This window comes from Paramisgurnus dabryanus, chromosome 12 (assembly GCF_030506205.2).
Source record: "Paramisgurnus dabryanus chromosome 12, PD_genome_1.1, whole genome shotgun sequence".
In the NCBI taxonomy this organism is placed as follows: Eukaryota; Metazoa; Chordata; class Actinopteri; order Cypriniformes; family Cobitidae; genus Paramisgurnus; species Paramisgurnus dabryanus.
The window spans coordinates 29270824-29287279 of record NC_133348.1 but is presented as its reverse complement, the minus strand read 5'-3'; the positions used below and the strand labels follow the sequence as shown (position 1 = coordinate 29287279).

The 16456-nt window shown below is 36.6% G+C and overlaps 2 protein-coding genes across 5 annotated transcripts in view; one reads left to right on the top strand and one right to left on the bottom strand.

Annotated features, from left to right (window-relative positions):
- Positions 1–110: 110 nt before the first annotated feature.
- Positions 111–6732, top strand: LOC135750069 (enoyl-[acyl-carrier-protein] reductase, mitochondrial). The gene is made up of 10 exons (XM_065268846.2): positions 111–269; positions 2639–2736; positions 2836–2967; positions 3047–3190; positions 3284–3386; positions 3531–3633; positions 4168–4241; positions 4339–4399; positions 5262–5334; positions 5413–6732. The coding sequence occupies exons 1-10, from the start codon at positions 133–135 to the stop codon at positions 5571–5573; spliced, it is 1086 nt and encodes a 361-aa protein (XP_065124918.1). The 5' UTR covers positions 111–132; the 3' UTR covers positions 5574–6732.
- Positions 6733–8010: 1278 nt separating this feature from the next.
- arhgap18 (Rho GTPase activating protein 18) overlaps positions 8011–16456 on the bottom strand; it is a 37585-nt gene continuing 29139 nt past the window's right edge. For all 4 annotated transcript variants that reach the window (XM_065268992.1, XM_065268993.1, XM_065268994.1 and 1 more), the window contains 5 exons: positions 15246–15452; positions 14977–15123; positions 14501–14616; positions 10231–10286; positions 8011–9528 (listed from right to left, as the gene is read on the bottom strand). In XM_065268992.1, coding sequence (XP_065125064.1) covers positions 9428–9528; positions 10231–10286; positions 14501–14616; positions 14977–15123; positions 15246–15452 — 627 coding nt within the window. In that variant the 3' untranslated portion in view covers positions 8011–9427. The remainder of the gene's footprint in view (positions 9529–10230; positions 10287–14500; positions 14617–14976; positions 15124–15245; positions 15453–16456) is intronic.

Genomic DNA, 16456 nt, shown 5'->3' with positions numbered 1-16456 from the left:
TGGAGAAGATGATTATATGTGAATGAGTATCAGGATTACGACATAGACAATAATTTTTCAGGAAGTTGACAAACATTTTTCAGTAAGTTAAGTTCACTAGAGCTCATAGTTAACATCAGATGAGAAGCAGTCATGGTCTTGAGAGGTTTACACAGAGCTGCTCATGGACAGATGGGTTTACTGAGGAACCGCTGGAGAACATTAAGATCTCTTCATCACTGCTCAGCTTTAGTCTACAGAGAACATTCACCAGATGTCAACACTGTCAGGTACACACTTTAACGTAGCACTTTACAGATCGGTAATAACTAGTTGGGATTTGAGTGTGAATTACTCAGTTATACGAAGTAAATCACACCCAAATCGTTGGAATTTAGGTGATTGTGCATTTTACAGACCTGATAATGAAGGTTCTTTAAAACTGCCTCATTTATTTCAAGGTAACTACAAAGAAACAACAGAAGGAGACTTTATGGGTATATCAACACAGCTGAGAAATTACATAGAAACAGACATAGTGTATTTCACAGCCCTGATACCATGTTGTCTATGTCTATGAAATTACTTAATTTAACCATCTACAGTAACTCCGCTTGGTTTGTCTCTTTGATCACTTTGTTATTATGTACTTACCAACATTTTACTCCTTCATAACACGTAATTACACAACTATTACTTAACAATAAGTAAATCCTGACCATTTTTGCAGTACAGTAAGTAGATATTCACTACAATTATTATCATTTTGTTATACCTTTAAATCAACACAATTTACATTGTTATTGTCTGGAAACTGCACAGTAATTACTTGTATGTGGTTTAAAAATAATATTACCATGAAATTACGTTACAACATTACCCAGTTATTACCCATTTGTAAATTTTAAACTTTACATTCACACTTCATTGTTATTGGAATACAGTGGCAAGAAAAAAGTGTGTGAACCTTAGGAATAAACTGGTTTTCTACAGTAATTTGCCATAAATGTGATTTGATCCTCATCAGGTCACAACAATAGACAAACACAATGTGCCTAAGCTGAAAACACCCATTAAACATTCACAGTGCTGGAGGAAAATGTGAGTGAACCCATAGACTAATTCATTTAATGAAAGCTAATTTGTGTTGGAAGCTGGCAAACCGGAGTCCAATTAATAAAATGAGTTTAAAGGTGTGGTTTAGTACAATTTTATTTGATTAAAAGAACTCAAACATTTTAAGATTGCTGTACTTAATAAGCATCGGCTCTTATAAACCATGCGTTCTCTAAAGATATCCGATCAAAAGTTGTTGCACTCCATAAGGCTGAAAAGTGATACAAAACAATTTTAAAAATGTTTAGACTTCCTTCAGTCTCCAGTTAGACAAAATGTCTATAAGTGGAGACAGTTTAATACAGTAGCTACCCTTACTAAAAGTGGGTGCACAGCCAAGGTGGCTCCTAAGGCACAGCGCAGAATACTCAATGAAGTAAAGAAGAACCCATGAGTAACAGCTAAAGGCTTGAAGACATCATTTGAACTGGCACACGTCTCTGTTCATGAGTATACCATATGTAAGTCTTTGAACAGGCACAGTGTCTATGGCAGAACACCAAAAAACATTGCTGTGAGCCTGAAGCTTCCAACCAAAGAGAACCTTGGCAAACCCCAGTGCTACTGGGAAAAATACTATGGAGCAAAACGGGTACAGCTTACAAACAGTAAGCATCATCCCAACAGTGAAGTATAGTGGAGGGAACATCATGAATTGGGCAAACTTTGCTGCCTCAGGGCCTTCTAAATTGCCATTTCTATAAAAAATTTTGGAAAAGGTGGTTTTAACACAGTTGGTTCCCTATCTCAACTCAATAAAGATTCTAGAGCCATTTCAATCTGGGTTTAAAGCACGTCACAGCACTGAGACAGCCCTGTTAAAGGTGACAAACGACCAGTTGCTCACTCTTGACTCAGGTGACTACGCCATTCTGGTCCTGTTGGATCTTAGCGCTGCATTTGACACCGTAGATCATGGTATATTATTAGAGCGTCTCGAACAATGGGCTGGCATAAAGGGTATAGAACTTAACCTTTTCTGTTCCTACCTCCAACAAAGGTCTTGTTCAATATCTATAGGCCAGTATTCCTCATCCTCTGCCCCTGTGTCTTATGGTGTCCCCCAGGGATCTATTTTGGGTCCAATACTTTTTTGCCTTTACATGCTTCCTCTGGGTAACATTATCAGAAAATTGAATATCTTATTCCGTCTTTATGCGGATGACACCCAACTGTACATCCCACTTAAAACCAGCAGCTCCTTGCAGCCTCTATTGGACTGCCTGAAAGAAATAAAAAATTGGATGACTAAAAATTATCTATAGTTAAATGACAACAAAACTGAAGTTTTTGGCCCTTTAAAATCCAAAAAATTATTTCACTGGCAACCTCGGTCCTCTTGCTCCTTATGTTAAATCCCATGCACGTAGCTTGGTTGTTATTTTAGATTCCAATCTGAACGTGCACAAACAAATTGTATTTGTTGTTAAGAATAGTTTTAATCAATTGAGAATCATTTCCAAACTTTATATATTCGCAGTATATCAGAATGCAGTATGTTTGTGAGGTGACAGTATCTGTGTCATGTGGTTTATGTCTTCAGAATGGAGCAGTTGATGTTGCCTCCGGTCAGAGGTCATGATGTGAGGGTGAAGATGCTGGCGGCTCCAGTGAATCCTGCAGACATCAACATGATCCAGGGTGACGATCACACACATTCACTTCCCTGTCTGTTAATCATAATCTCAGACACTATACTGTAGATCAGTGATGATGATGCTGATGGTGTTATCTCTGTAGGCAGGTACCCAGTCCTGTGTCCCCTCCCTGCTGTGGGAGGAAATGAGGGCGTGGCTGAAGTGATGGAGGTGGGCAGTGATGTCACACATTTGAGACCTGGTGATTGGGTCGTGCCCATAGATGCAGGCTTTGGTATTTACAGTTTTATTGTAGTTGAATTACATAATATAGTAAGGGGAACCGTATAACAGTGTGTTTGTGTGTGTTTCAGGTACATGGAGGACAGGTGCTGTGTGTAAGCAACATGATCTGATCTCTGTTCCTCAAGACATCTCTTTACTTGGAGCTGCTACTGTCTTTGTGAATCCCTGCACTGCGTACAGAATGCTGCTGGACTTTCAAACGCTCACTCGCGGTCAGAACATTCACTATTTATCATCACGAACAACCGTAAGACAGCGGTGGTCTCTGTTAAATCACACTTCATCTGCTCTCTCTTGATCTGTAGGGTGCACAGTTCTTCAGAACGGATCGAACAGCGCCGTTGGACGAGCTGTCATTCAGATCTCAGCTGCTCTGGGTCTTAAAACTATCAACATGATTAGAGACAGGTGCAGGGTATACATTTATAACTCACACTATAGCATGAAGAATACACAGCACTGATAAACTTTAGTGTCTTTGTACATACTATACAGATCATAGTATCGTTTTTACATTTCAAGCTCAACAATTTCTCAAACGCTTTCATTCAGACCAAACTGTGCCGATCTGAGCCAGGAACTTCGGTCATTGGGAGGTGATTATGTCATCACAGAAGAGGAAGTGATGTCGTCAGGTCTACATGAGGTCTTTAAGGTGGGCTTTCTGCTCTTGGGAAACACATTTAAGTGTCACATGATTTCAACAAAACCTCTGAACACATTTTTATGTGGGAAATGCCTTGCAAATGTCAATTTTTTCATTATGAAAACTTTTTAACCATACTGATATCTCAGATCATTTCAATATTTGTTAGTTTTAATACCCATGCAAAGTCTTGGTTGATGTTTTTAAAATGTCACATCCATGATGCTGTTTCTTCTTCATAAATGCGCATACAAAAACTGGTAACACTTTACTTTTTTAAGAGCCATCCCTTCTCCATTTGTTGGTTTGTTAGTGCATTAAATTCACAGCATTCCTATAAACTATGTTGTCCACCAAAAACCTGTGTCCTTTTTGTCGCATGCATGTTTCCGTCATCTTAAAAAAACAAACATGATGTCTGGACTATCATCCAGACAGTTTAGGAAAATATAAACAGATGTTTCAGTATATTAATACATTCTCTGAAATTATATTTCAAGTTTTGACTGCAAATGCTACATCAATGTCAATCGTTTTTTGTAGGAGGTTCCTAAACCTAAACTCGGTCTGAACTGTGTCGGAGGTTTAAGTGGAGGACTTGTGTTGTCTAATCTTGAGTATGTCTCATATTTATATCAGTTTTATGCTATTTTACAATAACTTAATTGCCACCATTGAAGATTGTTGAAAGCTGTGATATTTTCTGATCTTCAGTCATCACGGCACAATGGTCACTTATGGAGGAATGTCCAGAAAACCTCTCCAGATACCTGCTGTGAGTTTTACAACACTGTCACATACATGCTAATAGTCTGTTACTGCCCCAGTAAACCCTTCAGGAATCCCTTGACCCACATATTTTCATTTAAAGTTATTTATTTAAAGCTGCAGTCTGTAAGTCTGGCCTTTCTATCGCTTCTATCTCTGACTGAAATATAAAGTTGCAGTTATTTGCGGAGTAATGTTCTGCGCGTGCGTTGTGCTTTGCCTTTTTTCCTACATATTCAATAACTGATTTTTGGTCATTTTTAAATGAAAAACATTTACGGATTGCAGCTTTAATCCTTATTTTGTAAAACAAAGTTATTGTCTGTAATAGACATTTTGAATCCAGTATGTTTCTTTAAATATATAACTCATCTTGTTTGTGCTTTAGCAGTGAGATCCCAGAAAGCAATAGACCCCGGCACAGATCCACGCCGGAGTCTACTGCTGTCTGGGATAGATTTCTAATATCTACTGTAAATAGATAATGGTCTTTTTCTAGTATTTTTGTGCACATCGTGTTTACTTGATCATGACAGGTACACTGTGAAAAATACTTTGCTGGCTTAAAAATATTTGTTGAATCAACTCCGATTTACAAGTCATTTCAACTTACTATTATTTATATTGACTAGAGATGAGTTGTTATAACTACAGGTGAGTTGTTATAACTTATAAATTTAAGTTGACTTTTCTCAACTATATTTTATAAGTTGTGACAACTCATCTCTATTGACATGACTTGTAAATCTGAATTGATTTAACAAAGTATTTTTTACAGTGTAGATTTTTTGCAATTTTGATGCTATGCTGTCACCAAAATGACACCACAAAAACACCAACCCACATTTCTGTGTTTTCTTTAAATACAGAAGTCTTTGATATTCCAGAATGTCACTTTGAAAGGTTTCTGGCTCACTCAGTGGAAGAGACACCACCGAAAAGGTAAAGCAACAAACTCTATATTAAGATTTGTTAAGTACTGATGGTGTGTATAAACATAGCGTTGTGTTTTATCTCCAGATGAAGTTCAGCTGAAGCTCATGTTAGATTCTGTGTGTGACCTTATAAGAGACGGACGGCTTTCTCCACCACGATGTGTCCAGACTCCATTTCATCAGTACACAAATGCACTGCAAGCTACTATACAATCACATCAGTGCAAACATGTTCTTATCATGTAGACGTACACTACACTGTTTGTGTAGTTTCTAATGCTCTTCAGACCCTCTGATACAGTACATGCATGTGTACAGAGGCGTATACCCATTGAAAATGATTTTTGATCCTAGTGGATTTTGCATACAACGTTAAAAACATTTAAGCATCTTTTCATCTGTTACTTTGTTTTAGGGGCAAAATATGATCAGTTCTTCGCTGTTTTGATCACTTGCTTCATTCTGGATGCAATTAATAAATAATAAATTATACAAATCTAAATGAAACAGTGCTGGCGCCATCATTGTGCATGGTTGCGGATTAACTGTGTACAGAGATAATAGTTCAAAGTCCATTTCTTGTTCATATCTAGATTCCCCACTAAAGGGGGCATGGGATCATTTTGTGATCTGACTCTAAGGTCAAATGTGATGAAAATTGTGTTCCTATAATAATTGTATATGTTGGTAACACTTTACAACAAGGTTGTATTTCTAAACAACTACAGTAGTTAATGCATTAGCTAAAATGAACTATCAATCTTAGTTTATGTTTATTTCGGCATTTACTAATACATTTCTAAAATAAGTGTTAAGTTCAAGTTGACTTTATTTATATAGCACCTTTCTTAACAGCCACAGGGCTGACCAAAGTGCTTAACAGTGCATCTAACATTTCACACACAAAAAATACACACATACACAGTTCAATACATTCACAGCTAAAATAAAAATTCTATAAGAAAGATTAAAATATAAAATAAAATATGAAAAAAATAATAATTCATATAAATGTATTTCTTCATTGAGCACATATGAACCCCTGGGCAATCATGAGAAGGCTTGAGAAAACAAGAGGGTCTTTAACAATGACTTAAAACTAGAGATGGAAGGTGCCGTCCTAATTTCTAAAGGCAGAGCGTTCCATAAATGAGGACCGGCTACAGGAAAAGCACGCTCTCCTCTGCTTGAGTCGTACACGTTAACTGTTAACATTAATTAATGCATTGTGAACTAGCATGAATAACTGTGTTTGATATTAACAAAAATGAATACATTTTGAAAAAACTATATTGTTCACTGTTTGTTCGTGTTAGTTAATGTATTTACCAATGTTTAGTAATACAACTTTATTGTAAAGTATTACCAATAGCTCTGTTTATAGGCTTGTTTTTAAAAATGATGTGCTTTCAATGCAATTAAATAAATAAATAATAAAAATATATTTAGATCTTATTACATTGCATCAAAGCATTTTTTTTATTCCCTGTTTTTGGAGTGTTAATCATTACAGCCAATCACAGACGTCACATGACTGTTGAGTGAGTTTTTCATTAATGTGTAAAATAGCAATAAAATAATTCATTAACACTTTGCTTTTGTCTGTATATTTTATAAGAACATGGCACCCTACTGAAAAATCCAGCTAAGACTGGCATAAGCTACCAGCTGGTTTTTGCTGGTTTAAGCTGCTGTCCACTGGGTGGCGTTGCAAAGTCATCTGCTTTTTTCAACAACAGATTTGGGATTCTGTTTAAACTGTCTCTGTGAGTTAAAGATGAAAGGATTTTGTTTATTAGTTATTGGTATTTGGACTGAATAGTCATAGGGATGCTTTTGGACTAGTTGGGAATGTCCATTAGAATGGTTTGTTATGCGAATCTGGCAACCCTGGCTGTGCGCTTGTGCAGACATTTGGTTCAGATTATATAGAATGTACATGTAAACAAACATTTTAATCAGATTGCAATGTTTAGGGTGCATGTAAACTAGGGTGGTCCTTATTTTTCAACTTTTAAAAGTTCATGCTCTCACCCCACTAATATGTTTAAATAAACAAATAAAAAATTGGGCAACATTTTTCAATATGAATTAATATTTAGAGGTTGCTCAAGACCTGTGAAGTTTCACACATTGGTGTATTATGTGATACTTTGTGCTAGCATGTATAATTGTTTAACAATATATGGCAGAAATAAACTTTTTTGACCATGCTCCATGCAATTTAAACTCCTGTTTTAGTTGTGAAATGTCTTTCAAAGCAAGAAAGCTTCAATGTGAATGAAGCACAATAGACAATAAACACTGAGACAATGGCTGAAGCAACACGAAGCAAGTCCGCTATATGGTTACTCAGATCAGAAGAAACTGAAATAACTGGAACAAAGTTACCCTCCAAGAAGCAAGTTTATGTGTGTTGTGCGTTTTTAAATGGTACAGTTTTTATTCAAAGGCTTTGAGCAACCTCTAGATATTGTAGGAACAATTCAAAATTTTGCACAGTGTGTTTTTATTGGTATCCTAACACATTTACGGGGAGAGATTTAAACATTTAAAAAAAAATGTGACCCATTATAAGAACCACTGTATTGTAACCTTTAATCATATTAAATTCAGTCAAATTGACAAAATGCATGTAAACATAGCCAGTTGATAAATAAGAAGGCATGACAAGACACAGAGATAAAGAATTGACTTTTTATTTAAAAAAGCAAACCTTTATGAACAGTGGTTATTTTGAAGCATTAAAACATACAACAAGTCATTCTCTGCCATATTCACAGTTTTTAGCACAATAAAAATCAATAATCATCTACATCACTGTAAGTTCAGGTTAAGTGCACGTCTCCATCCACTAAAGTGATTTCTGTCATAAACCCTTTAACGGTTCTAGGATCATTTGAGTGTCTGAAGGCTTCATGTAAGAACAAACAGTTTCTCTCAACAAATAGCGGCATTATTTTCCTAAATGCTGTAAAACAGAAAACTGTACATTCACCATCTTAAGTGAACAGCTAATCAGTTTATTAGTAAAAGGACATATAAAATATAAATGGAGTGTTTAGTCGAGACCGTTATTACATATATGATGAAAAATTGCTTAAAAAAAATTAAAGCAGATTTGTGGGTCCTTAAAAAGGCAGATTTTATTTTACTTACAAAAATAATATATAGTCTATATTTACTGAAAAAAAAGTAAAAACTGAAAAGTGGCTAATTTTAAGAGCAAAACATTTTGCACTGTGCATTTCATGACATTCCAAAAAATCTCATTCTTAATACTGTGAAAAACTGTTTAAATTGTAAAATGTTCAGTATCTCGATGTCCATCATGAAACACATCTAACTTTGTATTTAACCAACTAAGCTCATGTTTAAAGGGATAGTTCACCCAAAAATAAAATTTACTCACTCTAATGTTGTTACAAACCCGTATAAATTTCGTTTTTCTGATGAACACAAACAAAGATATTTTAAGAAATGTTTTTAACCAAACCATTCGTGGACCCAATTTACTTCCATAGTATTCTTTTTTCTTACTATGGAAGTAAATGGTGTCCACAAATGGTTTGGTTAGAGAATTTTCATTTTTGGGTTAACTATCCCTTTAAATCTGCTCTCTCATAGGCACAGATCTGTCTGCTGTTCTCTCTTTAACCAACAGGGGGCAAGAACTAAAATGTCCAGAAGTAGTAAAGTAATAAAAATGAGATCATTTCTCCACTATAGCTAGGTTTAATTGTCAGTGAACTCAATTTTCTTGATACAAAATGAGATTGGTACATCACGAGATGAACATTTGTGTTTTCATCAGCAGTTAAAACACATGAAATTAGATGACCAAGTGCCAAATGTGATTAAACCGGGAAACACTTTGACCTTCCTTTGGCTTCTACTGGCAGATTACAAAATATCTAAATAAGAATTATTTGTGTGTAATTGATGGATTAAATATCATCTCATCTACTGCTGCATGAGGGAAATATGCAGATATATTCAATCTGAATCCACTACAGTATATGACGATGATGATGAGAGAGCTGCTGTTTCCCTGTCCTCCTCTCTAAATCGTGCGATGTGATTGGTTGATTTGGCAGATTTCAGCCCAGGCCATGTTGAACCGATTTTATGACCCACTCAGCACTGGGATTGAGCTCTAGTAGAGCTGCGATATACGTCTCTTCATCTAAACATCTCTCCTCTAAACAAACACAAAAACACACAACAACACTGCTTTTATCACACTGACACTTTATGTATCGCAATAAACATGTAAAGGTATTACAACAGTCTGAATATGAAAACTGTAGTTTGATTTATTAGCATAACACATGCAATAGATCAAGTGCGAAATCCTGTTAGTTAAATGCACGCATTAGAGGTCTTCTCAGGTCCTAAGAAATGACCCGACCTGAAATTCACTTTTTACATCAACCTGACTTGCATAAATATTTTTTTTCATCCACTTTTTTCAAAACGCTACAAATTTGACAGAGTCTGACCTGGCACAGTGGCAATTTATTTTAAACCCGAATGTAAACGTCCTACTGCTCCATTTATTTTCATTTGTAATCTGATGACGACACCGAGGTAACCGCTAAAATATGCATCGAAAATTGATTGACAGGTCTGTCTCAACTGAGGGGCAAGCATCCGATCTCTCTGATGATGCCAATACGGAAGTCATTTAAACTGGACTCGATGCACACATGCACGAACATGATTTCGGGTCTTCTCAGGTCTGTTCGGCAAAAACACATTCATTCAACCTCGAGTTTCAGATCTCAGTGGACCCGTGAAGACCTCTAGCACGCACACTTGTGTTATTTGACTATTCAGATGTTTGTGTGGTTGACCGATGTGAATGACTGTACTGCTGTTGTTGTAGTCATCAGATACTTACTGATGTTTCCTCCTGTCTCAAATAAACACAGATCTTCTCTTTTCACAGACAAAGACCTGAAACACACAACACAAGCCAATATAACATTAACAGAAACTGAAAGATATCACAGGACCATATGTGCTATCAGATGTTTATATAATGCAGGTCAGTTATGTGTGTGAACGTTCATCTCTGATTTATGCTCTTACACTACAGTCCTTTTATTATAAATGTCAAAGTGATAATAAATACAAATCATCATCGCTTTCAAATAGAAAACTGAGCTAAATTCAAAACTACACAGATGTTAGGATGTCTTTGTTTCTATTGAAGTTCATTAGATTTTCTTTAGGAGAAGATCATCTTCAGGGTTTGATCATTCAGTGAATGACATTACTGGATTCACCTTATATTCGAACGCAGAAGTAAGTGATGGCGACGTATTTCCTATTTCTCTGCGAGACTTCCGGTTCGTGTCGTGGGAGCACGCACAAAACATGATTTGGTATTATGGTAAATATTTACTACACCTGCCATGTGTAACCCAGTGTAAGGATGAAATGAAGAAGCGGCCTGATATATCATATGAAGATATATTCAATTATTTTGGGTTGTTGCTCGGAGGTGACGGGTCTTTGATGCGCAACTATAAAAGCACAGAGACATACCAGTATTTGTACAGTGGGACAGTCAGTGTTTAAAATATGTATCTCGCTGTCCCCCGGGTTAAGTTTTTTTATGCAATTTTTAATTGCCTTGTTTGAATCTATGCAGCACATCAAGCTTATAATGCAGTCCGTCAGCAGTAGTATCTTTCTCATTCAAAACATTGAACAAACCATAATAAACATATTAAACAATTACATCCGGCACCTTCAGCTCTTGTGCGTGGATTATGTTCAAAACAACTGCTTTGTAGACATTTAATGTGTTTGTACCAGCTATAGACAGTTTCAGCAGTAACAACATAAACAAACGGCTTTCATGCGACAAACGTAACTTCCGGCAAACTCTGCAAAGACAATTGAGTAGTTTATTTCTGATAACAAGCAAAATAAACAACAAGTAGATTAGGGTAGTTCATATTTTATAGCTAAAGTGTATAAAAAACAACACTAAACTAACGTTGCTGTGTAAAATGTGTACTATAATGTATACACCCTGCTGAAAAAACCAGCATCAAACCAGCATAGACCAGCATGGGAATTATGCTGGTCTATGCTGGTTTAGCTGGTGGTCACAGCATACCAGCACCAAAATACAACATATGCTGGTATGACCAGCATGGGATGCTGGTGCTAATGCTGGTTTAGCTGGTGCTAATGCTGGTTTGTTGCTGGTTTAGCTGGTGCTAATGCTGGTGCTGGTTTGATGCTGGTTTAGCTGGTGTTTACTAGCAAACCAGCACCAAAACACAACATATGCTGGTCTTGCTGGTATGCTGTTTTTTTCAGCAGGGCAATGTTAACTAAAAACCGTCTGCCAAACCTCCCTTCACATAGCAATGATCCATGATCGCCGTTTACCTTTGTCTTTAGGAATCCAAAACATTTGTTATTTTCGACGAGGTATTTGTCCCAGAGTTCAGTTTAGACACTAGTCACACCATTAAACAAACAGAGACCGGAAGTTAAGTTCAGACCAGACGAGTAACTGCCAGCGTCTATTATGGCAACCCCTAACTGCACAAATGATGCCGGTCTTTCTGGATTTCATAATAAACATTATAAAACGGCCCGTTTTGGTTCTATATTCTGATTGGTTGAAATGCGTTCTAAGCCGTTATAAAATACCCGGTAACCCCAAGGTTCAGACAGCATTACAAAAGTATCACTTCATATTTCATACAGCTATTATCCACTAGATGGCAATCTTACCCAACTTAAACTCTGACGCATTCACTCAACACTAAAAACACAGTGTAAGTTTTGATCATGGCTCTGAATCTGATCTCTTAATAGTTCTTCACAAAAATTTAATTATCTCAGCGTTTAGCTGAAAATTTGAATGAAGGTAGGATGAAACTGTTTTTTTGTTTGTTTGTTTGTTTGTTTGTTTGTTTGAAAGCGGAGGGTCTGTTCTTTCATTTGATATATTTTATGTTTATTTAAAGGAGCAGTGAATCAATTTTAACTTGATAATTTGTTATATAAAAGGTCATCATACTTAAATAAACATCCTGCAAGTTTAAGAACTGAAAACGTCTGTGCTACTAAAATATAACAGTTTTTGGCACCAAGCCAGTATTACAGCCAAGTGTGGAATTCGGAGAAATATGACATCAAAGTAGAATTGAAGCACCTCCCCATAGCCAAATACAACGACCACTTTTGTAGCCCCCCCCCCCCCCCCCACAGCTCCGCGTGATACACGTGTGTCTCAACAATCAGTAAACATGTCTTTAAAGATTGCCAAATGTAACCAAAATGACTTTTAAATACATTTTTTTGACTTTTATTTTGACGTGGGGATCTGTTATGATAGAGTAACCATAGAAACGAAAGTCTTGGGTTGTGGAAGAACCACGTGGGAACAACACAGAAGCTGAATACTTTAATTCGGAGGCTCAGAACATAACATTAGGAATGCGTGGATAAAGTTTGCTTTTTAAGAAGTTCCAGCTCGCGTGGGGAGTGTTTGTTAACTTTGTGTACACGGATTCATTTGTAAAGAAGTCGATGCTGGATTTGCAGAGAGACTGTGATTAAAAGCACCACTTATATTGGATCTGACAACAATGACACAGCATTATACACAGTAAGACATTTTACTTTATTTAAGTTACTGCGTTTCACTATTGCTTTGTTAGAAGAGATCGCTTGATATGTCTGTTGTAACATTCGTGTTTTAACACATATGTTTGACTGTTTTAATTTACTAAAAACATTAAACAATTAATAAAAGGTGCAACACTTAACCATACGACTGTAATATAACGAAAGAAATATACAAAGTTAGTGATAAGGAAGGACTTATCAGCTGCAATTTAGATTCTGATGCCCGTTTACTGTGTTGTATACGGTAATTTAGGCGAGTTGCGTTTGAACGGTCCAAAACTCAACAAAGCTTATTTTTTATCATATAACTGTGGTATTTAACATTACGTGAATGTAAAAGAAACCTCACAAGCACAATCGAAATATACAAAGTTATATATAAGAGCTTATCAGCCACAGTTTATAATCTGATGCGCGCTTACTGTGTTGTTTACGATAATTTAGTCACGTCGAGTTTAAAGTTTTGTTTCTAATTTACTATACGTATTGTCATTTATGTGTATCATCTTTAGCACCCAGAATCTTTTTGTGTCTCAAACATATATGTGTTCGGCTGCTATTTTTACACATTAATGTTTTTAAAACATTTGCCCACATGTAATGACGGGGAATGAAGCTGTCCAATCATAAAAGTGGGCGTTTACGTCCTGGTCTTCAATGCGGCCCGCCCCTTCAAACGAACCATTTCTCCAGACAGCCACTAATCCATGTTACAAAATAGCCTATTACTTATTGCTTTTGATGTTTTTGAATGTAAAAACCACGCAAACATCATAAGTAGACCTCAGACAACAGTATAAAACAATTAAATCGACAAATTCACCACCCCTTTAAAGAAGAACATTTTTCTTGAAGGCATTAAACTAATACTGGGTGGCAACTTAAAAACAAAAAACACTGAATAGAGTGTTCAGCATGCTTCCAAGCATATTTGATCATCACTTCAACAGTTGCACGAAATAAATGTTAATGTATAAATTAAATGAATGTTGATTTATGAAAATAACACCACAGTCTTTAATCATATTTTCATTTTGCTGCATCTGTGTTGCTTTGGAACTGCGCTCTGTTGCAGCCACACTTGATTCTGAGGAACTACTTTGTTTGTCTTGTTTGTTTGCTTTTATTTTATGAAATACTGCTATGCATATTAAGTAACAGTTTTATAAAAGCAATAAGCCCCGCGAAGCAGTGGTGTTGCAGTGCATTTTATAACAGATAAGGGGGTCCGCCTCGCGTCGTGCCTAACAACGCCCCTTAACTGTTATAAAATGCACTGGTAACCCACTGCTTCTTGGGGCTTATTGCTCATGTCACTCGCAATACAACTACCATTAGTTATAGTGGCTCACCAGAAGTATCACACACAAGAGCTCGAAGATTGCCACGCCCACATTTATGTCAAAAATAAGGTGGATATGATTTGATATTTCTACCATGGAAAACATGACACCATAATCCCATCTTCAGATATCTGTAGTGTTTTATTGAAGTTGTCGTTGTGTGTTTACCTCTCCTGATGTAGAAATCGCGTGAGAACATCAGAGGCCTTTAGATGATCTGTTAACTGTACAGCCATAGAAACCATTTTGAACTGAGGAGCTTGAATCCGTATGAATCCGTCAGTCTGAACACACACACAGAAAACACACTTTAAAATCGATCTGATGACTTTCTCTGTGTAAATCAACATCTGAGATTAAACTGATTGAATTTAAGGAAGTTAAGATCCTGTTAACTCTTTTTGTATTTAATAAAGTACAAATATTTCTCAATTACTATGCACAACAAATGCATTGACATGACAGTATTGAGTAAAATCTACTTTTAAATGCATTTGAATATGTATTCTTTATGGACACACATTGGAAATTCATGAGTCAGCAGGGAAGGATTCCTGTATAGATTTGCCTTTTTACTTTCATCACTATTAGATGTGACTGTTGCTTGTGTTACTGTGTTATTATGAATGTTTGCTCTCCATCACCTCAGTGTTTTTCTCCTGTTTGTCAGGTGCCTTCTCACGGTCATGGGTCATCTTCCTCAGTAGTTTTTTAACCGCTCGGTCTCTGTTCATCTTCCGTTGGTTCTCAGTGTTCTGTCTGCGCACCTGATTCAGAATGAACTTGGGGATCTGAGACATAAACAAGATGTATTTGAGTATTTTCATCAGTACCTCACATGTGATATCTGCTGTACAGCATGTACGTTTATAGTAATCATGCAGTTACGTTAAACAAAATCTCTCTTTCGTACCGTCCACAGCAGGTTCTGGTAGCGTATAAGAAGCCTGACGATGTTGGCGGTGCCGGTTGCCATGGCAAACTCTTCCTGTTCTCTGATCTTACTGCGAAAGCCTTTACACATGAAGATGTTGGGAGCCATCACTACGGCAACATTGTTCAGTGTCATCTTATTCTTGTCCTTGTGATCATTCACTCTCTGGAAAAACTCCATCAGAGCCTAACAGACAGATAAACACTATCAAGAAGACAGTACAACAATCTACTTTCAACTGGATATGATTTCATAGGCATGAACCGATATAACGGCCTATAAGCGGTAGTTTAATTGGGTTACAATGACAAAAGAACTGCAGTTTGTACGCTCCACACTTCTGTGATTTCATGACATAAAACGTTGAAACAAGGAATAAAAAGCAATACTATGTTTTGTATCAGTAGGTGTCATTCTAGGTAATCAAATATTGATATCGGCACAAACAATTTGTATGTGTTTAAATCCTCAGTGTAAACGCTGTAAGTGATGTGAGAATGAAATCAGATGCAACCAAATAATCAGTTTGTAATGGTATTGATGGCTCAATATATTTAAAGAATATATTTAAAGGTCACATTCTTTCTGATCCTATTTTTTAAACCCTAGTTAGTGTGTAATGTTGCTATAATAGCATAAATAATACCTGTAAAATGATAAAGTTCAAAGTTCACTGCCAGGCGATATATTTTCTTTAACAGAATTCGCCTTTCAAAGCCTACAGCGAACGGTTTGGACTTCAGCCCTCTACTTCCTGCTTTAATGACGTCACTCAGGCTGCGTCCGAAACCGCATACTGTATAGTAGGTACTGAATTAGATGAAGTACCTACTTACTTGGCGTTAAAACAGTAGGTACTGTATAGTATGAATCCTGGTAGTATGAATGAGATTCGGAAGTACTACATCCGCCATGTTGCTACATCACATGACATACGTCGTCATCACGTCATGTCATTTCAGCGCGAAAACAGCCGCGTGCCTCTTCTTCTTCGTTGGATAACTCCTCGTCCGGGGCATCATGGGATAGTGAAGCGTCCATCGTAGAGCCCGACCGATTTATCGTTTTGCCGATTTTATCGGCCGATATGAGCATGTCGCAGATATATCTGTATCGGCGTATAAGCCGCAGATATGCGCCGATATGAACGTTTGTTACAGAACACATTAAATGCATTTGAAAGATGTAAG

Coding starts and splice junctions, on each gene's coding strand:
- LOC135750069 (XM_065268846.2), top strand. CDS start 133: ATGGTCTTGAGAGGTTTACACAGAGCTGCTCATGGACAGATGGGTTTA. Junction 270..2,638: donor CCAGATGTCAACACTGTCAG/GTACACACTTTA, acceptor TTATGTCTTCAG/AATGGAGCAGTTGATGTTGC. Junction 3,191..3,283: donor CTTTCAAACGCTCACTCGCG/GTCAGAACATTC, acceptor CTTGATCTGTAG/GGTGCACAGTTCTTCAGAAC.